This window comes from Ptiloglossa arizonensis, chromosome 8 (assembly GCF_051014685.1).
Source record: "Ptiloglossa arizonensis isolate GNS036 chromosome 8, iyPtiAriz1_principal, whole genome shotgun sequence".
In the NCBI taxonomy this organism is placed as follows: domain Eukaryota; kingdom Metazoa; phylum Arthropoda; class Insecta; order Hymenoptera; family Colletidae; genus Ptiloglossa; species Ptiloglossa arizonensis.
This window is the reverse complement of record NC_135055.1, coordinates 3281735-3305801: the sequence shown is the minus strand read 5'-3', so window position 1 is coordinate 3305801 and position 24067 is coordinate 3281735. Positions and strand designations below refer to the sequence as shown.

Sequence of the window (24067 nt, the reverse complement as noted above, 5' to 3'; positions counted from 1 at the left end):
TTCGAAATTAACGGAAACGGTGCAGCGACACCCGCTTTCGAGTAACAATTTTTACACCAAATTTCACTTACCAATGAAATAGTCTTGGCACAATTATCCTTGGATTGTCGAGGTTTTCCCGATTAAAATGAGTCCAAACACGACCCTGTTTGGATGAATTTTTTTTTTTTTTTAACAGTCGGAACAAAGTCGTGTTTGGATTAATTTTAATCGGCTGCGTATTTTCTACATTAACGATCGACTTGTCGAGGGTGTGCAATGCAAGACTCGAGATAAAAATCGCTACCTAACCCGTTTACAAACGAATTTATTCCGATTTTGTCGTTCGATTATTGTATAATCTTTCGAGTATTTAATTACACTATAATGTGACTGCAAAAAAAATATATTCATTCCGTTCACAATACTGGCGCGAAAAAATATGGAGAAATGTAACATTTTCTTATTCTAAATTAACGATCGACTTTTCGAGGGTGTGTAATGCAAGGTTCGGAATAAAAATCTCTACCTACCCCGTTTACAAACGAATTGGTTTCGAATTGATCGTTCGAAAGCGGAGATTATTGCATCGTCTTTCGAGTATGGAATTACTCTTTAATGTAACTGGAAAAAAATATAGTCAATCCGTTTAAAATACTGCCGTGAAGAAATATGAAAAAATATAACCATTTGTATTTTACATTAACTTATCGAGGGTGTGCAATGCAAAGCTCGAGATAAAAATCGCTACCTACCCCGTTTACAAACGAATTTATTCCGATTTTGTCGTTCGATTATTGTATAATCTTTCGAGTATTTAATTACACTATAATGTGACTGCAAAAAAAATATATTCATTCCATTCACAATACTGGCGCGAAAAAATATGAAGAAATGTAACATTTTCTTATTCTAAATTAACGATCGACTTTTCGCGGGTGTGCAATGCAAGGCTCGAGATAAAAATCTCTACCTACCCCGTTTACAAACGAATTGGTCTCGAATTGGTCGTTCGAAAGCGGAGATTATTGCATCTTCTTTCGAGTATGAAATTACTCTTGAATGTGACTGGAAAAAAATATAGCCAATCGATTTTTTTCCAGGAGTTAGGTGACGCCGATCCGTTGACACTCGCACAAGTGCACGAGCACCTTGTACGTAGCCCGCCGCCTGCTTCGTGGCCGCACACTACGACCTTCCATTTCCCTCATCAGAATCAGAACTCGAACGGGAAGAGCGACGCGCTGACGCACTGCAAAAGCCCGTCGAAGGTGTCATATAGGGGCAACGATCACGAGCTTTCTAGAAGCGAACCATCCACGGATATCAGAGGTGCGATTCCAAACGACTAAGAACTTGCCTTTTAGTTTCTTTCCGATCGAGCCGCTTTTCTCACACTGTCTAACGTACTTTATAGCTCGTAGATCCTCCATAGGCATCATCCGCGCGCTTTCGTCATATAAATTATACTAGCAAGTAAGCTTAGTGCCTGTTCCATGTGGTCTGACGCTTTAATAAAAATTAGTTTCTTATTAATCGGTCGTTTCGACCTGCATTTACGTCGACGGATACTTGGTGATATTTTTTCGGTTGGCGAAGGTCACGTCTCGCAGAACTGCTGCCAATGAGAGTCTTTCATTTTCTCTTTGAAAATCTGTTTTCGAAAATATACAAATAATGTTGTTGTTACTTAGAATATTTTTCATTAAAAATTCACCGATACGCTCGATGACAATTCCCTGTAAACATCTACAGAATGCAGAGACTAGATTGTTGCCGATATTGTAATTATTATAAAATTCATTTTTCGTTCAATGCTGACGGTCACCATGATCAAAATCGCATAATTCTTAGGACGTAATCTCCAAAGTGACCCCGTATCTTATTTTACAAATTTCATCTTTCGTGTAATTTGTTTACTTTGTTCTTTTTCTTTGATAACGCTAGAAAAAACGATACTTTCTTTTAGTAATATTTATTTTTCTTGAAATTTTTTTCTTTTGTACAATTTTTAGAACGTTGGTTTAATACTCGATGCACCAAATTCCTACTGTTGAAATACGAAATCGTTGGACTATTTATTTAAACGTTTAAACGAAAAATACATTAAATATCGAGTATATCACATTATGTAATTGCAGATACTTAATTGCAAGTTTCTATTAAGGTAGATTTTACAAACAAGTAGATTTTAGGCCATAGATAAATAGTTCACAAATAATTACAAGCTTTGGGTATACAGGGTGTTTCGTTTTAATTTGTGTGCTGAGTGGGTAATGTGGTATTTTGGGGTTAAAATATTTAGGTGAAGGGATTCATCAGAAATTTACAGCAATCGAATAGTAATCTCATCATCGAATGATAAAAAAAGTCTTCAACCTTGAAGGCATCGACGGTTCAAGGTTACTTGCACTTTTCTTAATGAAACATTTTGGTTAATGCAGAAAGCTGGACGTGTCCAGCAACTGACATAATGGGTATATTTAATGGGCTGTATGTAAATATGTATATCGATCTGTGCACATGGTAGAGTAACGATGTATATTTAGAAGTGATTTCAAATACGGTAGAACCTCCAATAATCGAATTAGTGAACCGATTTTACATTTCAGAAAAATGACCATAAATTAATTTTACAAAGTTAAATGGAAAACTGAAATCGCCTGGTATCTAAACTAAATAATAGTCGATTCCTCTTTCTATAATTTTCTTATCTTTTTTTATCGTTAACACTACACAATTTTATTTCTGCATAAATACCCTAAATTGTTCCTAAAATCGGAATTATATTTTAATATAATCTTAATAGAAAGATAATTTCAATAAAAATAAAAGAGCATTTCACAAAACAGTGTACCGCTCAGTTAATATTTATTTATTCCATTTGTTCGTTCATACGATTGAAAAGTAAGTAAAAAATAAGTGGTACGCAAGGTTATTAAAACCCAATCTCAAAAGCAAGTTTAATCAAATATTCGAATAGTGGAACGTTCGGATAATGAAGGTTCTGCTGTACCTATTCGCAAGTTTCATTTACATACGAGTGACAGGATCCTTGAACATGGCTTGAAGCAGCTTCGAATGCTTGTTCGCGAAATTCCACGAACGTGCAGGGTAAGGAATATGGAAATCGACTCGTAACACAGACACACTTTGGCGCATTAGCGAATTCATATATTCGTTCCGGACACTTATTCGCGACCTTGATGCCGCGCTTATAGACATGTGCGATCGATTTACCCTTATTTTTAACTCTGCATAAATGAATGGTTGGTCCGCCGGTGGGTGTGCCTTGGCTCAATCTTGTATTAGAACTTTCAATCTTCCCGGTTTCGGTACTCGTGAGCCCTTCGTGACAACGTTTACCGGATCGACGCTTACTGATAACCTCATATTGCATGATTTCTTTTTTATTATCACTTAATGTATTCGGTAAGAAATGTCACAGGGATTACGAGAGAAATACGTTAGGAATTATTTTTCGCTCTTATTCGCACGGTGTATACCGAGAGTTGATCGAAGAACCGTTCCAGCATGTTTGACAGATCATTCGGAACGAAATCGGTCATATACAGTATGGGTCTATTTCTAATCGTTACCGAGATAAGCGTCCTTTAGTCTTAATGCGAGGCGTGGTGATACGTGCCGAATAAAGTGGCCGTTCAAGGCCACCGAGCGGATACCCCACCACTGTACCGTTAGCGTACCGTACACGCACCCCTGAGTGACGGCTTGAACGTTCGTAAGTGCAATTGCTCTCTATATCTCGTATCTTTTGAAAAATTAATAATCGTCATTAACCTTATACTCGACAATGTTATTCGAGATGATCGAGTTAAAAAAATCATAAGGTATAACTCGTTGACTTTTGTGAAAATTCTATAAGATTGTTTACGTTTTCATTTAATTTTTACCTACATTCGCCATTATGATTATTGAACAATAAATTGTAAAATTCACCTCAGAGACTTTTCTGTTTATAGTTTTATCAGAGAGACTGATACAATACACCAACGGCACCCTTTTTCGCGCAAATTTGCATACCGTTAATAAAAGTATAGTGAGATCGCAAAACCTGTTGGTCGCGTACTATAGTGAAGACTGAATTTTAAGTATCTGCAGGTCAAATACTTTTCCTGCCCCACTAACATATTTGGTTCAAAGTAACCTGTCAAACATACTGATAAAGTTCATCGGTCACCTCGCGAAACACTTTGTACGTCCATAGTTGCGTTAAATATTCTTCGAACAACGAAGGTGTTAAAATATTATTAAAAGAATTGATATACGTCATACATGGACACGTCACGAGGTAAGGAGTTCTTGAAACTTGATATTATCACCGGTAAATTGGGATTCGAGAGCAATGTTTACGATGTCTGTCAACGATAACGACCAAGGATTATTCAGGTTTTAAATCATTTTGCCACTTGTAACGATTAACTTTTGAAGTTTATTTCAATCCTATGAAATTTCAAGCTTGGAAGATCGAAATCGGTCGAGTTCATGTCGCTTTCCATGTGACACACGGTTATCACTGTGTTTTATTCAATGATTTATTGTCAGAGTTGAATACTCGCGTAAGAGATCTAATCGCCCCTGGCTGTCGCAGTGCGCGATTTTTTATGTCGGTCTTTCGTGGCTCACGTGCACGCATATTAAAGATCTCATTTTCATGCGGGGTAATAACCCCGATACATTTGCCAGTGTCTTAATATCCTAATTGGATATCAATTTTTTTTTTAATTGAATCAAACATTAATGATTATAATTGCTAGGGAACAAATTGTACATTTTTTTTTATAAAGTACGCTACCCAAGATACACACCTGTACATGTGCAACCTGCAACAGTAGTGCGTAACGCTTGCACGTATGCAACCGGCAATACGTTGCGCATATACCTACACAAGTGCAAGCTGCAGTACTTTCTGTAGTTCTATATCGCTATAAATACAGAATCGCTAATCATCTTGAGGTGATGTGTCGTCACCTGTTCTGATAAAGTATGCTACCCAAGATACGTACCTGTACATGTGCAACCTGCAATAGTAGTGCGTAACGCTTGCACGTACGCAACCGGCAATACGTTGTGCATACACCTACACAAGTGCAAGTTGCAGTATTTTCTGTAGTTCTATGTCGCTATAAATACAGAATCGCTAATCATGTTGAGGTGATGTGTCATCATCTTGAACAATTGTTTTTTAAATAGAGCAGTTATACTAAATGCAATGCTAAATAAAGTTTTATCATTTCTACGCGACATGGCGCGAGCTTGTTATTTCTTGGAAGTTAACAAGTGTGCGTATTGATGCAATTTTAACTTTAAAATTTGAATCGCAACGTGGACATTCTGTTATTTACTTATTTCAGAATTAAAGAAGTAAACGGATGTCGACATTAACATTGCCAAGGGTTTGAAACACTGAGACAAACACCTAATAAAACTGCACATTCTTTTCCTGCTATTTAGGTTATGTCAAATATAATTCCTACACAGATACGCAAGAGTAACGACTAGCGACTATCATCGAAGTAATGAATTGCAGTTCGCGCCAAATATATTGGCCGCTCAAGGTCACTAGGGATCAAACCCCCGTACTATTTAAGTACTCATTGTCTCTCGTTTGTCCACTCCGTTCCTTTATTTTCATTGAAAATAAAAAAAAAAAACTCAACTCTGCAGACAAATCCATCAAACGTACGTAAGGTTGTTCGGGCTGACTAACAATGTGACAATAATTGTAAAGCTGAAAGTAAAATGCGAATATGTTGTAACGAGACAACAGACCCCGTAATTGTACGAGTGTCTTGTGATTGGATAAAATCGAGGCCTATATCGTAAGAGAGGGGGTAATTTGAAAGGTTCCACGTAAACCGGTGACCTCGAGCGGCCAAAACATTCGGCGCAGACCTTAGTCAATCGAACGCGCCGAGTAGTTTCGTGTTCACAAAGACGTTGCGATTGCATTGGAATTTTTCAGATCGCCACTCGCACACGTTCTCGTTGTTACATCCGACGCCGATCCGACGGTTTCACAGATCGGCGGACGACAGTGTGCAGCTGATGTCGAGCGAGTAACACGCTCGAGCGTTCCGGTCCGCGACCGGGCCGAGATGGTTTTTCACATTCAGAACGAAGGCAAGCGTGCATTGTCGGCGGAATGTTTTCGAGGAATACGTCCGCGGAAAGAGAGTACTCGAACGCTCCTCGGCGAGTTCGCACGATTGAGGTTCGCCGAGACGATTTCTCGAGCCCCAAGTCTCGAGAGGAAGAGATTTCTCTGCTGTTTCGAGGAATTGTATCCACGAGGTTGGCTTGTATACCCAGCGAGTTCGATACCGTGTCGTTGTTAACGCAGAGAGGATTTTGAAGATTTTACGTTTACGTGGGTTACGAGCTGTATTCGGGGATTCTTCGCGAATCGAGGGAGATTTTTAGGTTATCTTTACGCATTGTTCACGAACAAAACGGTGTGATGCTGAACGAATATATCCACCGAACTCGAGAACTTGTCTGATCACGGAAATCAAAACACCAAAATGAGAACGAAATTAACGAAAGGTGAATATTTTTAGACAATTCTGACCCCTCAGGCGCCCTGAATGTAAATATCCAGCGAATCCATTCGACGCGCTCGGTAAACGCACATGGGCGTTCGATGAACGTAGCTACATACTACATACATATGTACATAATGTGCCACGATCGTAAGAACTTTGCACATAATGTACGGTCGAACGGGTTAGTTACACACTGTAGCAAAGAAAGCGACACCTGTGTTAATTGGTGAAAGTTTAACACATAGAGGGACTATTCTTTGAAGCACAAAAATTAGCGATAACCATTGTTTAATGAATAAAAATAAAGATTTATTCAGATTATTAAACAACCATTTACGAGGATAGATTTAATCGTTTTATACACTGGGTGCCCCTTTTTCTGCACGTGCATCGTAGATCGTACTGAACTGAAACGACGAGAGGTTAAAAATGGCGTAAAGTGAAACTGGATTGCACTCGCTCATCGATTATCAAAGAATTGTTATTCGAATGCATTGCCACCCAATAAACACCGGTGTGCGATCATTTATTTCACAAATCAGAAAATTTATATTAGAGTGTTGAAATAATATATTTAGGTGAGGGAGAAGAAAATTGTCAAAATCTGACGACATCCTTTCTTTCGAGCACGGAGTATTTGGTTTAGTGAGTGCTGAAAGGGTGTAATACTCGTATGTTTCTTTCCTTCGTAGGAAATTTGTATTGTTTATCTATTTGCAAGTCGATGGGCGAGTGTAACGGGTATAATTTCGTCCGCAAATTGAGGTTTGCTTTATTTGCAATACGACGGCCTGACACGGTTACCGACCGAGCCTAATTTGCATCCACATGATGCAACAATAATTATTGACCGATACTCAACCGTGCAGGCAGAAAGCCTGCGTTCGATCGAAGACGATTATCTTTATTGTCAATCGGATCGAGAAATTACAACAATATTTCTGAATTCCCCTGTCGAGTAATAAAAGGGAAATTCGTGCGCGCGTGTTTCCAGTCAATTCGTGCATACAAATACGTGTGCTTGTTTCTAACGAGGTTGCCTCACGAAAGTACGACGAACGGGAATAAAGTGGTGCTGTACCTCTTGCAATAATTACACTACTAGTCACGGATGTTTGATTTATTATCGAACGTCGAACATTATCTGTACGTTTCAACGGAACTTTTATTTATAATCTTTAATCTCATTCGAAATTAGCAATACAATACACGAGACGAGACTCTACTGATTTTTATTTATAAAAAGATAGAACGTAGACGCTCATTATATAAATTTCTACGTTAACGACACTTAGTGGAAAAACGACGATCAATTAATAACAAATTTTTCCAGTGGTAATTGTATTCACTTTATTACGTTTAGTTGCGATTGAGAAATTACGTAACGTACTCTAGTTATTGTTTAAGTTGTACAATCTATATAATTGTAATCGACTTCCATAAAATAATTATTAATTTAATTTACGGCTCTGTTTGCATTGCAAAGGCTTAAAAATGACGATAGATGCCACTTTGTACCTGTACCTGGTAAAAATCGAATCACACGCTGCATCACAAACGAGGTACATGTGTATGCATATCTCGTCTGTGGCTTAATACATTTAATAAGTTGATAACACCGAACGAGTTGTACTTGAGAAGCACCACGTGTTTCTTTTGTAACAATATGGCACCGTTCCACGAGGAGGATTTTTAACGCAAAGATTGTATAAGATAACGATCGAAAAACAGACTTCACTTCGATCGAGTAATATGTATGGTACTTCGAATGTCCTTATAGAGAGTTAACTTACAAGTAACTTGGAAAGAATTGTAATTATATCGTCAGCAGTAGCCCGAATGTATCGTGAGATTAAGTAGGCGTTATATGTTTTTTATTCAAATATTATTTCGCGAAAGATTAATACATCGTATGCATGTATGTATCGTATATTCTTTTACGATTACGTTAACTGTATCGCGAAAGGTTACCGAGCTTAAATTGTTATTGTTATCGTTGTTGAGTTAAATTTAAAAATGTGAATTTATTCCTCGCGTAATACCTAGTATTTCCTATGGATGACGTGTGTTACCGTTTTCATTCGCAAACATTTGTTTTTACTGTTACTACTTTTCCGTAGCGTAATTAACGAACTTTTACTATTGTCAGAAAATGTAAATCGTTTCGAGATGAATATTATTCGTAGCGCTGACGATACGCCAAATGTATAGGGCCTGAATATAATAAGAAGTGAAAATAATCGTAGGTTAAGAACTTTTTTTATATACATAGACAGAGAGAGAAGACGTGTTCGTCAAGACTTCGACGAGAATTATTAACCTGCATTGCTCGGAGGCAGTTCACTTTCAGGATCGAAAGTATTTTTTTAACGTTGTACGTAGCACAATTTCACGCGAACACAGATACGTCGAGTCGTATGTTCGGTTTTTAACGCACATAACCTATACGTTTTTCATGCTTTGTTACAATGTTGACGGTACTGTAGCCCTCGCAGTGACAATTCTATATTCTATATCTGTGGCCGTGTAATGAAATGGACTTTCAATTGAGTAACAAGAATTTAAAAACGAAAAACATTGTATTCCGAAGCCAAGCGAAAACGATTTGATCGAAACCAGAATCACAGGCAGTCAGTTGGTATCATCGGCGTGATGATGTAATTTTAGCAGGGTTTATACAAAACTTTCGAAATAGTAGCACGTAAGTGAAAATGAACTAGAAAATTATTATTACTATAGAGTCCAATTGACTTGGCCATTGAGAATTGAGATTATTTGTGTCTTATGAGATACCCCCTAGATACTGTACACATGCATTAGACGTTCGAAACGACTTTAAGATTTCGATCGGCAACCAAACAGACACAAAATATGTATGAAAAACGCAAAAAAATCAGTAGAAAGACTTATATAATCTAGTCGAATATAACGTATATGCCGAGGACTGTGTTGTCACTCTTAAGCAAATATTAAGTGAATACTTGTTCGAGTAATCATTCGAATGTTGAATAATTGATGACGAGGTTACAATTGGAATATTATTATTAAGCAAATTGCCGTTACTTTTATCGAAAAGCGATGTTGAATGTTGCAATAAACTCTCGATTTTATGGATTGTGACTTAACAGACTTCGAATTTAACGAACCAACGATTAGCAACTTTTTTTGTTTTCAATATTGAACTAAGGTTTCCTAATTTTTAAATAGCTGTTGACAACTATCTTTATTAACCCTTAAAGACAAGAGGTTGTTGTTTTTATACAAAGTTTTATTCGTGTGCTTTAATTTTCACGTTAACGAAGAACAATATATTAATTACCAATATTAAAAATTATAGTTTCTTTTACCGTGTTCGAGAAGAAAGCACGACAAATTAAATTAATTCAAGCATATACATACATATGTATATCTAAGTCACATGATACCGAATTTCGAGTTTAAAAAAGAAAAAATACGTTACTCGTTGATACAGGGTAGTTTTATTTTAGCATAATTGTAAATTATGTATTTCAATTTTTCGTCGCTGTTGTAACCATGTGTTAATTAACTTACCAAATTTTATGCTGCGCAAATTAACCAATAATTCTTCGAATAAGTCTTTATTCGTTCGGATTTTTAATCGCGCCAGCGAAATATTGTCGAAATAAAAGTTTGATTCTTTATACATAGATTGAACATTTATTGAAACCATTGAACCATATTTTCCTTAATATTATCAAGGAATATATCCACACACTATCTTTTTTAGAAACATATTCATTTTTGGCAAATGTGCTCCACTCAAGAAGGGTACCGAATGTTATGTTGTTTACAGTTTCCGGTGTTTCCCCAAAATCGTGAGTAGATGGCCACCATTGTGGTTTTAGTGGATAGGCTTCGCATCCAGAAATGCTGGGGAATCCCAAACTATCTCTGGCCTAACCCTAAAATGTCAGGGGTGTTTTTGAAAGATTTCCCCGCAAAAAAAAAAATAAAAAATAAAATGCAGCCATTGTTGTGAACCTAAAAATATCTAACTACTTTTTTAACCTCGATAAGGTATAGTCATTGCACGGAAGAACAACTGAATAAACAAATTATTTATTAAATACGCATTATTGTCTTTCAATTACGTTGTACATTAGACGCATTTACACGACTTCATTATTACAATAAAATCAAACGTATTTAATTAATGATAATTTAATGCTTAAATCGTTGGTAATTACAATGAAATTAACTAACTATTCTCATAAAAAAATTATGTAAAAGAGGATCAATGTTAAAAGCTAATGTTGGTAGAGAAGTAATGACAATTTTCGTTGATAGAATACATAATTTGTCTAAATTACACGAATGTAAATTTATTTTATCAAAATAATTGTACACACATACTGAATAAATGATTGTTTATTGTTTAAATTTTCGATTTATTTACAAAGAAACGAAACAGTACATATGGCGCACAGTACCTGTTAGGATAGCGCAACCTGTACCATAGAATCATTCCATAAATGTAGTTCACTCCGCTGACCGCTAGATGGACATACTATTTCACTGCGCGTTTTCTTTGTAAATAAATCGACAGTTGAAGCTTTAAACTATTATTTGTTAAACATATATGATTACATTATTACAATGAACTCCGATATGTATAATTTAAACATAATGCTTCTATCTAATTTTTACTCTTTCAAAGTATTCCAGATTCCCATAATTGAGACGTAATTTCTTAAAAATCCAGGAATTTAAAAGTTTTGAATGTAATTTTCATTTCATATTCATTTTTACTTAATGAATTATGTTACTTGAGGAAATGTTGGAGGGAAATCAAAGGAAGGGTGTAATAAAGAAAGATTTGAAATACTCGGAATTTGTATTGTTTATTAATAGAAGTATACATTTCGAATATATCACTAACAAATGTCTCGTCTAAATATTTGTATTTGTATACATATTGTATTGATATTACTACGCACGTTCGAATTATGCGCTTGGAGTGTCTTCTTGGAATAAGGACATCTGGCGTAGAATTCGAAGACACGAACAGTAGGTAATTAACTTTATCGCATACATTTTTATCAGTACAAATCTAGTTAAACGTGTTAACTATAAGTAGTTGTTCACGGGCGTTGAATGAAATGGCGGGGTTGGCGTACTGTGTGTATTGAGCAATCTGGCGTTTAAGAATGAGCCACTGCATTGAGTTTGTAAACCGGAATAATTCAAAAACAAAAATTAATTCATTAATAAATTCGGATATAAATATTGATTGCCAGCATCGTATAATAACCAACAAGAAATACTATTAATTTAATTATAAAATGAAGGGTATTTTAATTTTCGATCATCTGAATGATGTTCTTTTCACCAAATGCAACAACAAATTTGCAAGCCATATTCAAAAACTAGCTAGATTTCAAGGTCTGATTTCTGAAAACAAGGTATGTTTCTATTAAGTTTTTACAAAATATGAATTCTATTTAATCAATGCGAATTATAAAGTACTAAATACAAATTCGTATATTAAAAAATATTTACATTACTTAATTAATATTGTTTACAGGATACAAATGACATTGTTTTGAAACTTAATCCAAATGTGATAATGCAATTATTTTCACCTATTCTTACATCTCAGCATGTTATGGCTTCTCAGTTTGGAAATTCTTACACTTCAATGAGATGTCATGATGGCACAAACATGGTATTTGATGAATTTATGGGATATACTTTCATATATATTTCCATGGAAGAAGTAGAGTTAATGAAAAGAACATTAGGTGTCTGTGTATCGATTGTAAGGCATGTTTGTGGACCAGACGTTGGAATGTAAGTTTAATTAGGATATTATTAGTTTGAAGAAATTATTTTTATATAATTGCAAAATACTATAGTTATAACTGTTGTTTTAGACTAAAAATAAGCAGACAAAAAGTTTGCTTAGTTTCTTCTTTATTAGATGCATGGGTGCATCTAAGAACATGTGAACAAAGCATGCTTACAGAAGCCATAGAACAATTATCAATAAATACCGATTTAGGAGTAGCAATATTAAAAGTATTACACGATGCCTGTGATAAATTAAAGGCACAGTCTGAATTTTCTAATGTACACATATTGATATTGGTAGAACAGAAATTTCTTTCATTGTACTCCAGTAAAAATGCTCACGACTTATATGCTTCCGATATATTACTGATGGTGCTTATGTGTTGGGTAGTCAGTCAAAAAAGAAATGGTGATAGTCAGTCTGGAAAAAATGGCAATAATGATGACCATAGTGATATTCTTTTGCCTGAAAATAGTTCTTCTAAAGACGAGCATGTAGCTTTCGGAGCTAAGCTAGCAAATCCTACTTCAGAAGACATTACAAACTTATTTAGTACGAGTTTCATTACCATAAGTTCTTCATTAACATGATTGGTATTGTGAATTGACATATTACTTTATTATAGGAGGATCAAGAGAGTCTTCCATCAATGAAGGTTTATATTCTTTAACTGATGATGATTTGTGTAGTCATTTAATTTTACTTGGGTCTGAGCGTGATTATACTGCTAATGCAGTTCACATTTTTGAATTAGCAGATGGTATTAATCTTGTCATGATAGTGGAAGTGACTAATCTAGCTACTTCATCAGGATTGTATGATAGTTTCCATTATTTAAATATTATAAATGGTCTACAACTTCAAAGGGACATTGATGAATTAAGACCAGCATTTGAAAATTTTGACTTGGCAATGAAGAAGGCTTTAGATGGAATTAAGAAAAATAGAGCTAACGTTAGTAACGATGTTGACATGTGTCAACGAAGGTTACAATTGAAGTGGGAATTTGTGAGAAAAAAATATATGGATCTCTTAAAATCTAGAGATCCAGAATCTATACTTCAAATTGAATCTAATACACCTGGATTCACAGATAATTTGAAAGAATTATACAGATTAACCTGCTTTGACAAAAATTTTTTAAAACAAGGTGTTGATGTGCTCACAACAGTTGGAAAACTTGTTCGTCAAAAATTAAATGACTTCAGTGATTTCCTTAAAGTAAAAGCATTGAAGAACTTTACCCTTGGATCATATCCTTTTGTAATTACTTGATTGATTTTTGGTACCATGGCTTTCTAAGTACATTTTATTTTTTTTTTTATTTGCGATAAATTCCATATGAAAATATACCTCCTTAATGCCATATAATCTACGAGAACTTCCCTAACCATCAATAAATATCTAGAAGAATTTCCAGGCCTTGTACATTTCATATACATTGATCGAACCACGCATCGACTAACTGCTCCAACATTAGACTTCACTAATCCTGAAACTCTTGCTCTTACAACAAAGAAGGTATCTTATAGAGAATCATATAAACCAATTAATAAAAGAAAGCTGCAGTAAACATGACCTAATTAAAAATTATTTTTGCAGATTTGGAATATGGTCAAACAAAGCAGGATGCATTTAGAAGAAGGACACTTATCAGTAATGTGGAAAGATACAACATTCAATTATGCTTATTTTTTGTGGTTTGAGGACAGTTCTGTAAGTGAATTCTAGCACTTAAAGTAACAAGGACACAACTTGACACTGTTTCTATTGTATATATTTTTTTGTGCAGGGTTCACCATTAAAATGTAAAGCTTATTTAAATCATATAATGAAAAATTTTCCTATACCAGGTATCTTTTGCGGTGATTATTATAGGTTTGTATCATTTGTATTGAACTTTCTTTTTATTCTACTGTGAATTTTCATTTTGTTTGTATTATAATTTTGTAGGAAATTGGCTGAAACGTGTTTTCCCAAATTATCTGCAAATAAAATCAGAATCTACGAACTGTATTGTGTTCACCTCGGACTGGCAACATCATCGTGTGTTTTAGAACATTCAAGGAGACTTGCAGCTACAATATGGGAAGTTACAGGTGTTCCAAACAATCCTGCTGACATACTTTAAGGGGTTAGGACACTTTGAAGGGTTCAAAAATTACTCATTTTAAAACATCAGCAGAAAAAAGTAAACATTTGATTAATATAAGTTTTTGTGACTTGTTTTACAATGTTATTTATTTAGATTTCTAGTGGCATTGCTCTGAATGACTTTTTTTTTAAGATGGGTCAACAGTGTGCAGGATTCCTGCCAAACGTGATTATCTGGAACAAAATTTCAAAAAATACTTTATACTAGAGTATACTCTCTAGGCATTTACAATTGAACATTTCCATTTTTGTAAAAATTACGAAAGTGGTAGCTATTTGTATTTGACCTATCGAATTTGTACAAAAATTTGTACGTTTGTTTATATTTTCTGAAATTATCAAAAATTAAAAAAAATTCTAATAAGTAATCACTGCTCAATTCCTCATAAATAGGGATAGTTGTCTTCGGCAGGCCACTTTATGGATTTTTCCATCACATCATTATCCAGTTTTCTCGTGGGCTTCAAACTACTATTTAAGACTAAAAAATTCGATTTTTTTTCAAATTTCAAAATGTCCTAACTACTTAATAACATTCCATTAAAGTATTCCTGTATAGATGAAAATTAGTTTTCCATTAACGTGAATACCTTACATTACGATTAATATTTATAAAGTATTTATCACATGTATTAACTCAATATTTATAAAACATGGTAATGCAAAACATCTGTATTTATTTTATACGTTAAATACTTAGAAATGTAATGGCACAGTTTAAAATTTTATGGAAAAGAACATATACTGTGTAATAATTTCAGCGCTTCATTGGAACTTAGTTAATCTAGGGTACAGAGCATTGTAAATATTTGGGAACATATTAGAAATATTGGAATAGTACAAAAAAAAGTTTCAATGTAAGTTTTTAAAAGTATTTTTATACATAGAACTTCCACAAGAACGCGTTAAAACCTATTCAGTAGTTCAGTCTATGATGCCTCTCCACTTTATAATGCATAGCTTCAATACTATGAACATGGTACAACAGCGTTTTACTTCATCATTTCAGTAAGATTCAAACATTCTAAAAACAAACTTGCCTTACATATTAGAAATATTTACAATGCATACACGTGTAGCGTAAGCGTCCTAAAACTCCTGTCAATTCTTTCTCTTTTGCATAAAATGTTCTACAATTTTAAGTATGTTCTTATAAAGCTTTCAGTGGAAATTAAGAATAAGTGAACGTGTTTTATTTAATGGTTATCTGTTGAATCCGATTTGCGCGTATTATTTATCTTTTTTTTCGTAATTTGTCTATAAGTCATTTGGGAAGCTGTATTCTGTACACAATTTGCTTCAGACGATTCTTGTTTGTCAAACGCTTGAGTTTGCAAAGTGCATTCACTAGTACTTCGTGTAGCAATCAAGCTTGAAGTTTTTCTAGATTTTTTTTGTCCTGGATGAGTTTCTTGTATCAACTTTCCTCTACCTTTGCCAAGACCACATTCATTTGTTTCACTTTTACAGATCGATTCCTTTACAATTTCCGACTTTAAATTGGGAAAACATCTCTCCCTAATTGGTATGATTTCTGTACAATCAACTTTCAGTTGTGAGATTGCATTTACAGGTTGTAGTTCTTGGTTTGAACTTTTCACTGTATCTGTATTTGTTTTTCTTGTTTTACTTTGGTTAATACTCTTTTCAATAGATGTGGCTGTATTTCTTGATTTGGTAGTAGTTTGACTCTAAAACAAAGAGAAAAATATTAACTAGATAAATTCTCTAAAATGTATAATTGAACACTTGGATACTATGATAATACATACAGTTGTAGTAGAATGATTTTTAAATGTTTGCCTATCTTCACGAACATTGTCTGGAGATTCAATTCTTGGGGGAGACATTTTTTCTGATTTTTGCCTTTCTTCACTAATACGATCCTCTTCTTCATAGTTTTTATGAAAGTTGTTCGAACTACCACTAATTTTGTCTTTTCTATTAAATTTAAGTTCCTTAACTTGCCTTTCTAGCTCTGCCACTTCAAGGTCAGATTCACATAATTTTGGTATTAATTGATTCAAGTATTGTTCAGCTGCTTTTTGTATAGTAATAGCAGATTCAAGTCCAGATGTCCTTGTGAGATCCAAACTAAAAATAAATAGCTCCAGCTAAGTACTAAAGATAACAGGAGAAAATTATGGTGCGCCAATGAAGGTTACTACTTCTTAAAGATATAGTTTCAAAAACATTTGATACTTATGAATAGCTTTATCCTATATCAAAAATAAAATAACTCTCAAATATTATCACTATCATTGATACAGGCTATCTATTGACAAACTTACTTCAAAGACTCTATGAGTTCAGTAAATACATCTGGTATATCTGATGATTTTTTGGTAGGAGTAGGTTTATAATCTGAACCATCGTGTATAAACGAATCATTTCCCAAATTATTTATCCTTAAAGGAACTGGTTCAAATATTCTATAAACACAGATTGTTTTCTAATTTTGACAAGGAAGATCATAATTAAATAATTATAGTCTTTACTCACCCCCTTCTGCGTCTTAAAAAGACATGTTTAAACCTATGTGTGCCTCTTGCATTGCTTGTCGAAGAGCTTAACAAACAAGTAACAAAGAACTCTTCTTTAGAACCATTGCCTCCAGAAAAATACGATGCAAACTCTTTGTGTAACATTTTATCTCTCATGGTGGGTACCAAGTCTGTATTTCTCCTAAAGCGAAACCAACCTATAACTTGTTTGCTCTTGTCATGCATAAAATCCTTTAATTTCTCTTTGTTAATTCTTCCAATAGAATCGTGTAAAAGTTCTGGCAACGGGCAAGTAATAATAGTTTCAATATCTAAAAACGTCAAAATATTATTGCAGAACTGAGGGTGTCTGTACATTATGATAAACCACAATTAAGTATATTTACTATTATGTGTCTTCACAGTTTCTATTTGATTGTCTGAATCTGTATACGTTTTCACTACGAACTCAAGATTCTCTCCGAGTAAAAAACCCATCTAGAATACGGAGAACGAAAATTTGATTATTTCAATGTTTTCGAAATCTTCGTTCGAGGTTAGATCGCTAAGGTCGTGTGTTTCATCCAGCGAGTAATTACGAAAAATAAAGAGCATTATTAATAACAATCAAGGAAGAAGATTTGTCCTCTACCTGGTCTCCGCTGTTACGAACATTTTCGTAGAAGAGTAAAGAAAGTGCAGCACCCGAAATCGTGATGAGCAAATCGCTATCCGCCATATTGACAATTAACTGTTCCACACTTCGTAATTCTGTTTTATACTTTCTATCGTCACGCTGTTGGATTTCATCGCTTTATCCACATATCTGCAGCAATGTATTATGTTCAATTTATTTACTTGTTTAACATTAATCGTATAAACTGTAAGTTTTTGAATTATTTCAAAAGCTATTACAAGTTTCTTTGAAACTGTCAATGTATATTGAAATTAAATTAAGAATTACTATTGTACAATCTTATACAAGTACTGGATTTATAGGTGTATTACCTATGAATATATTCATCGGAACACACAATTGTTTTAAAAGTAATAAAGAAATGCATGGAGTCCGTACGTTGGAAATGGAAAACTTGAGACGAATGTATTAATTTATTTCCTTGTTAATAAATGTCTGTGATTTAAAAAATTGCTAGGCTTCAACCCTCGTGTCACATTTTTTGTTATCTCTATAACTGTACGTACAAGAGTAATTCATATAGCAAAAGAATTGGAAATGTGTGCATAAGACCCAATCCTTCCGAGCAACAAATTTTTAAATTAAAGTTCTTTCCGTATTTGTGTCTACTAATACTTATTTGATACGAAATAATCGACAAGGAATTTGAGGAAAAATGAATGAACAGATTACAATAAATTTTAGAGAAAGATCAGCTGTCAATTATAAATGTCTAGAAATTTTTATTCGAATAATTGATATTAATTCCTTAAATACTGACTTATGTACGACTAATTTTACATATAAAATTTATTATTGGAAACTGTTGGTATTGTATCGTGCTTTTATATTCTCAATTTAAAATAGAAATATAACAAAATGTACGCGATGTGTTCGATGTATAATTGCAAAAGAATAATCAAATGCCCGTATGAAAAGAATACGGTTTTTTGAAAATTCGACACGACATAAAATGACTAAAAAAGTATTTGTCAGAAGTGGGATTCGAACCCACGCCCACAATGTGGACTGCGACCTGAACGCAGCGCCTTAGACCGCTCGGCCATCCTGACATTGCACGCTGATCATTATTACAGTGAGAAAACGTAAGAAACGAGCATTTCAACATATAAATGAACAAATTTTATACTATAAAAAATATGCAATCAACAATCAACATCTAACACGTTCAAATACGTTCTATTGTGTTTTCCATTTAAATTTTGTATTTCATTAGATAGATACCGCAATGATTGTAAGCTAAGAATGAAATGTCTATACGTTATTAAATTTTATGAACAAATTCCCTAAGTAGAACTAAATTAAGATTTTCGCCTAAATTAAGACTTATTGCAGGCAGTTCCTATCGAAGATTCCAAGAAAGAATCGGTCTGGTCGATGCAAGTTAGTTAAAAGATAAGGTGGGGGTAGCTTAGTGATATTGGGCAGCCAATTAATTTTGTTTCAACTTATTACCCAACAGCGTGGGGGAAAAGCATACAAGGAAGAATGGTAGGTTCTTTATGGACTTTTGTGTTTTTCTTCTTGTATATTATTTACTTATGCTTCTATCTACTATCAGGGTGTAGTATAGTACGTACAAGTTGTGCAGAAATAATTTCTAAAAGAAAACACAAAGTATCCCAAAGTACGTAGTACCGTACGAAAAGGAGTTACGTCTCTCGTAAAAGATAAATCCCGAGCATAGTCGCTTTCAAGAAACTCCCAATATCAAATCACGTAACGTTTTCACACAATGTACAAAGATGTATACACGACAATTCAAAACCAAAAATACCTCACACGAGACAATCGTTCGTTCCAAGCAACAAAAGCAACGAAAAAAAAAAAAAAAAAAAAAAAAAATAGAAAGCTTCGAAATAATCTTTGGTTACCAAGCAGTAAACTTTTAGTCCCATTTCTTCCTAATTTCAATTCGAACTCCTTTCTCGTATCGTTCTCATTGGGACTTATCAACTCGAGAACTTCTGTTACGTAAGTTCCATCATCGATCGTCTCGAATCCAACGAAAATGGTTCCGCGACTGTTTCGACACCAGAACGAAAATCCTGGTCACCGATAATATTCTTGTATTCGAGGGTCCCAAGGGACCGTTTGCCGAGAAAAAAAAAAAAAAACCCATCGAAGGAGAAGTCCCGTCGGCGAAGTTGTTAGCAACGAGTCCGTGGAACGCGCGTTAACGGTCGCCCAAAATACCCGTTTCGCTTGTACGCGCGACGCGCGCTTGTATTTCTAGCCGCGCGGTGTAGATTCGATGCAGGGCTCGAGGATCGCGTGATGTAAGCTTTTAGTGATCTCTAGAGGGGCTCCGTGATTGCTTCTCGTCGATCGAAGCTCTCGTCATTTTTGTTCCCCCCAGCTACCTCTACTCCGTTCCACGGAGTCGCGATTACCATTCCGCTCCGTTCCTCCCGCCTTTTTCACGGGACAGGTTTGTGCGGCCGAACGATGACTGAAGAAAAATGGGATTACGTGCACGAGAAATGGGAACACATAGACAAACCGGTAAGTAAACGTCCAGCGACGTTTCACCGTCCTGGTTCGCGCCCTTGACTTTTCCGTTGCGTAAGACGCGCTGTTAGGATACTGCGCGAAAAATGCTTAATTGGACCTAACGATGCCGGTAACACGAACCCGTCTACCGAGTATCGTATGACGTTCTGGTATACGTTAACCCGCCATCGACACTCGTGGGGTTAATCGACACAGTGTCCGGATACAAGGCGGTCGGTTCGCTTTTACGCAATTTTCATTCTAGTCGCGTTCTGGGACCAAGTTCTCTCGACGAAGTTCGAATCACGGGGAACGAGTAATGAGATCTCATAAGTTTCTGTGGACTCACGTTCCACAAGCTTCCCGAAGATGGGAATAAAATTGAACTTTTGTGAAGAATACTTTTTCTACGTGCATTCGTAATCTCGTTTTTAGTAGAGAAACTTTACGTAGTTTTTTCTGGTAAATTTTGATTTGTAGAATTTTCTGTCTGTCAGGTTGTCTCTGTTACTCGTTCATTGGTCGTGGAAATGTTACCGAACTGGTGGTTCGAAGAGATGGTGTTTCTACGTGGAGAGACAAGTCGAGAACCTAGAGTGACATTTTTTTCGTCGAGAGTGAATCGATGTTAAAGATTCGTGGGAAAACTAGCCTTCGTCCGAGTTTATAAACGGTACCAATGTCGTGACTTGTTATCGTATCCGACTCGAAAAGTAATTTTATACCAACCCTTAGTGTCCCGTGTAAGAAATCGGGACATCGTTTCGAACGGTACAGTGGTATCCTTCGAACGTGGTCACGAGTAAGGTCGCGTACAAGTACACACGTGTTCCACGAATCTCCACTGTCGGAAAAAAAAATAATCGTTCCACATTCTCGATTCATTTTTTCGCACGGATTCACCCACCGTTCCGTTTGTACCATCATTATTTTTCAAACCATCTCGGCGACACTTTCCTCAAATCGAGTTTCATCAATCTCCCTCTAGGACTGTCTCTGCTCGAGCACATGCGTTTGACAACTCGAAAGGGTACGACTTTGAGAAAAAGATTACACATCTTTCGTTCCTTTAGTCGCGGTCCACGCGTAACTCGAAACTGTTCGTTCGATTCGAGTTACGTGAATCGATTATTGATCAAAAGGCGCGTCTCTGACGTTCCTTTTCGTTTGCGAATATTTCTTTTACGAAAGGAACGTGTTATGTTTGCGCGAAAAATGGGTCGTTGCGAGCGCCGGAGTAGTTACGAAACAATATGCTTTCGCGTCCCTTTTGGCGACTGCTGCGATCTTCGAACGAGGACACGAACGCGGATTCGTGACTCCGCGCGCGATGTTCCCGCGGTTAGAACCGAGGCGAAAGAGAAAGGGAGAAGAAGAACGAGAGTGGTGGGATCGTAGCAGCTTTCATTCATGAGTTTTCGCGTCACGCGAATTCGCACGCGGTACGCGCGTTACGCTCGCGGCCTGAGCAACACGCGGAATATTAAAAGAGTATTTTGAATTTTATTTGAAAATTAGGTGACTCGAGATGGCTCGACGTCATCGATGAAATTTCCCGGGATGATCGAAGATGTTCGTCGTTGGAACTGAATGAAAAAATGGTTAATTTATAAATCAACAGGCGTCGACTCTACCGAGTTCATTTCCAACGTGTTCTAACGGTTCTCGAGCCGTTTAACACTGAAATAGTTGTTAATTACTGTTTTCGAAATTCGATATTCTTCTCGTTGTAAAATCATACTTAGGAATCACCGAAGAGTATTTTGTTTGGGAGAATAAGTATTGAAATATGTATTAGAACTGTTAATGTATACAAATTATTCTTTTGGAATGATCTGTTGTCATTCTATGTCACTGTTAGACATTTATTATTTTATGATCGAAAGCTAACGAGTAATGGAACTGTTAATGTATAGGAATTATTCGTTTGGAATCATCTGTTGTTATTCTATGTCACTGTTGGACATTTATTACTATTGTTATTGTTGAACGTATTTATTACGTGTGGGGGAACGGATACAAGAATATAAAAATAAAATAAAACGTGTGTAAACGCGTAAGAGGTAGAGCGTAGCTAGGAGGCTGGCTGTTGCTAAAAGTAAAACTCAATTTAGGTGCAACGATGCAGCTACAAAGTGCAGTTACGTTTTTATTTCAAACATAATTACGTATGTTTTAATACGATGTCTAACGTTGATATTTATCTTCCACAAAGAAGTGTTAGGTAATTTTTCGAGGAAATTATTAGTTCGAGCAATGTTTTGATTTTAAGATTGTCAATTACTATTCGTATTTTTCAAGAGATTACCTCGCGCGTGTGTTCTACCTTTATCGCGATTGCAAACATGACTCAGCTTCTTATTTCAATCAATCATCGCATCTTACCTCAAATGTTTATTTAACAGTTTGTACATAATTTATTGCATCAGAGATCGTTCGAATAGCCCACCGCTGCAGTTTAGTTATTTTGCATTCTAGAATCAGTTACACTCCTGATGAATATCCAAATTTGAAAACTTCTTCCTAGAAAGATGTGTACGATTATCTTCAATCGTAAAATAATCTACAAAAGTAATATTTCAAGAACAAAACGAAACGATTCGTTTCTATAAATTATACGACGATTAAAAATTAATTACCTCTATAAAGAGTCCTCACGAAGGACAGAGTGTATCGGAATTCGATCCCCAATATTCAAGGTATTCCATGATTCGAAGGAATTGTAAATTAATCGAAGGATTAAATCACTACAAGGTAATACGATTGATCGATGCCAGAAACGGAGTCATTATTTACGAACACGCTAACAACGAATCGAACGAGCGAGATAGTTCGTTGAAAGATGCTTAAAATAAAAATTGAAACATTTCACTTGACTAACCGTGCCTCGAAATATGTCCCAACGCTAGTATTTTCTGGTGAATGAAAATCTCCAACTGCACTTTGTGTCAAAAACGTGTCGATTTTTTCGCGTGTGGGACACACTGTATTGTACGGTGTATTAGAATAATTTCGAGATCGTAAAGCACGTCCATTGAAAGTCGGCGCGACGGAAGGATGCAGGTCAGTAAGCTGAGATGAAATTGGCGAGCAGACACGCGTGCTCTCTGCACGCACGATTGAGAATCACATTCTTAATGATTGCAAGAGTGTGTCACATGTGATGATGCGCTCGAGGCCATGAAATCGATCACCTGCTTCTACGACTCGTCGCTCTAAGGTCGACTAACGTCATTGCGAACAAGGAACAACCGAAGATGAACTTTCTTCTCCGTTCTTTTCGATCGTGTTCGCGTGTAACCAAGTAAATAAATTTTCATTATTTACCAACGCTACGATCCACGAGCGAATAATCTAAGCAGCCATGAAAGCTCAAACACTATTTATCGTTAAAATTGCACTTTGACTGGTAACTTTTAAACACCCATTATGCTATCTATAATGATTTACAAGTACGTTCTATATTTAGTTAATTAAATTTTACGTAGTGTACGTCTCTCGGCTTATCTTATTTTCATTAACCGATACTAGTCTTTGCCACGAATTATTTACAGTGTTGAACAAATTAGGTTTCCTATATATTTGTCATTTTTTATTATTTTCCAATTATAAGTAAACAATTTCTCCCAAAGCGGAATATTAGCGTAGAAGATTATCGGTACTTGAATGTTTACGAAGAGAATAGAATATTAGATATAAGTTGGGTTATTGCGAAAACTTTTAGATAGTTTTGTTTATTTTTTATCGATCCATTACGTGTACTTAAAAATAGAAATTATTTTTCAATCGGAAGATATTTTCATCCTATTTTGTTTACTGCTGCGTGACAAGAAAATAATGTTTCAAAACTAAGATACTTAATTAGTTAAAATATTTAAAAAAT

General features: G+C 35.3%; 4 protein-coding genes and 1 non-coding gene across 20 annotated transcripts in view; 3 read left to right on the top strand and 2 right to left on the bottom strand.

The window, feature by feature from the left end:
- Positions 1-8466, top strand: part of LOC143150357 (uncharacterized) — a 33272-nt gene extending 24806 nt beyond the window's left edge. For 9 of the 11 annotated variants that reach the window (XM_076318566.1, XM_076318565.1, XM_076318562.1 and 6 more), the window contains 2 exons: positions 1083-1311; positions 5966-8466. In XM_076318566.1, the coding sequence (XP_076174681.1) occupies positions 1083-1311; positions 5966-6063 (327 nt within the window). In that variant the 3' untranslated portion in view covers positions 6064-8466. Of the gene's footprint in view, positions 1-1082; positions 1312-1396; positions 2022-3512; positions 5312-5965 lie in introns of those variants that run through there. The other 2 variants (XM_076318568.1, XM_076318569.1) reach the window with 2 other exon arrangements.
- Positions 8467-11361: 2895 nt separating this feature from the next.
- Hps1 (Hermansky-Pudlak syndrome 1 protein) lies at positions 11362-15249 on the top strand. Of its 5 annotated transcripts, none has more exons than XR_012993086.1 (9): positions 11363-11968; positions 12091-12356; positions 12440-12909; positions 12983-13610; positions 13734-13878; positions 13960-14073; positions 14150-14235; positions 14311-14548; positions 14645-15249. XR_012993086.1 is itself a non-coding variant. In XM_076318870.1 (8 exons), exons 1-8 carry the CDS (start codon positions 11849-11851, stop codon positions 14486-14488), a joined length of 2001 nt encoding a protein of 666 aa, XP_076174985.1. In that variant the 5' UTR covers positions 11362-11848; the 3' UTR covers positions 14489-15249. The 5 variants fall into 5 exon arrangements, 3 of the variants coding, with proteins under 3 accessions (XP_076174985.1, XP_076174986.1, XP_076174984.1); XR_012993087.1 differs by having other exon boundaries at positions 14311-14821; positions 14905-15249; XM_076318870.1 differs by having other exon boundaries at positions 11362-11968; positions 13740-13878; positions 14311-15249.
- On the bottom strand, positions 14117-23239 carry LOC143150531 (BRISC complex subunit FAM175B). Of its 2 annotated transcripts, XM_076318873.1 has the most exons (8): positions 22824-23239; positions 22570-22707; positions 17647-17820; positions 17402-17492; positions 17014-17326; positions 16803-16943; positions 16284-16605; positions 14117-16202 (listed from the first exon to the last, which is right to left on the bottom strand). In XM_076318873.1, the coding sequence occupies exons 3-8, from the start codon at positions 17731-17733 to the stop codon at positions 15708-15710; spliced, it is 1449 nt and encodes a 482-aa protein (XP_076174988.1). In that variant the 5' UTR covers positions 17734-17820; positions 22570-22707; positions 22824-23239; the 3' UTR covers positions 14117-15707. The 2 variants fall into 2 exon arrangements, with proteins under 2 accessions (XP_076174988.1, XP_076174989.1); XM_076318874.1 differs by lacking the exon at positions 22570-22707 and having other exon boundaries at positions 23066-23239.
- On the bottom strand, positions 18661-18743 carry Trnal-cag (transfer RNA leucine (anticodon CAG)). The gene has a single exon. It is a non-coding gene; the product is annotated as a tRNA-Leu (tRNA).
- Positions 19979-24067, top strand: part of Hex-a (Hexokinase A) — a 43076-nt gene continuing 38987 nt past the window's right edge. The window contains exon 1 of the mRNA XM_076318876.1: positions 19979-20196. Within this exon, the coding sequence (XP_076174991.1) occupies positions 20140-20196 (57 nt within the window). The 5' untranslated portion in view covers positions 19979-20139. The remainder of the gene's footprint in view (positions 20197-24067) is intronic.

Excerpts from the sequence above, each read along its gene's own strand:
- Hps1 (XM_076318869.1), top strand. The coding sequence starts at position 11,849 with ATGAAGGGTATTTTAATTTTCGATCATCTGAATGATGTTCTTTTCACC. Across the intron at positions 14,074-14,149 it reads TGTGGTTTGAGGACAGTTCT|GGTTCACCATTAAAATGTAA; the intron begins GTAAGTGAATTC and ends TTTTTTGTGCAG. Across the intron at positions 14,236-14,310 it reads TTTTGCGGTGATTATTATAG|GAAATTGGCTGAAACGTGTT; the intron begins GTTTGTATCATT and ends ATAATTTTGTAG.
- LOC143150531 (XM_076318873.1), bottom strand. The coding sequence starts at position 17,733 with ATGGCGGATAGCGATTTGCTCATCACGATTTCGGGTGCTGCACTTTCT. Across the intron at positions 16,944-17,013 it reads TTTTTAAGACGCAGAAGGGG|AATATTTGAACCAGTTCCTT; the intron begins GTGAGTAAAGAC and ends CTGTGTTTATAG. Across the intron at positions 16,606-16,802 it reads GAACTCATAGAGTCTTTGAA|TTTGGATCTCACAAGGACAT; the intron begins GTAAGTTTGTCA and ends ATTTATTTTTAG.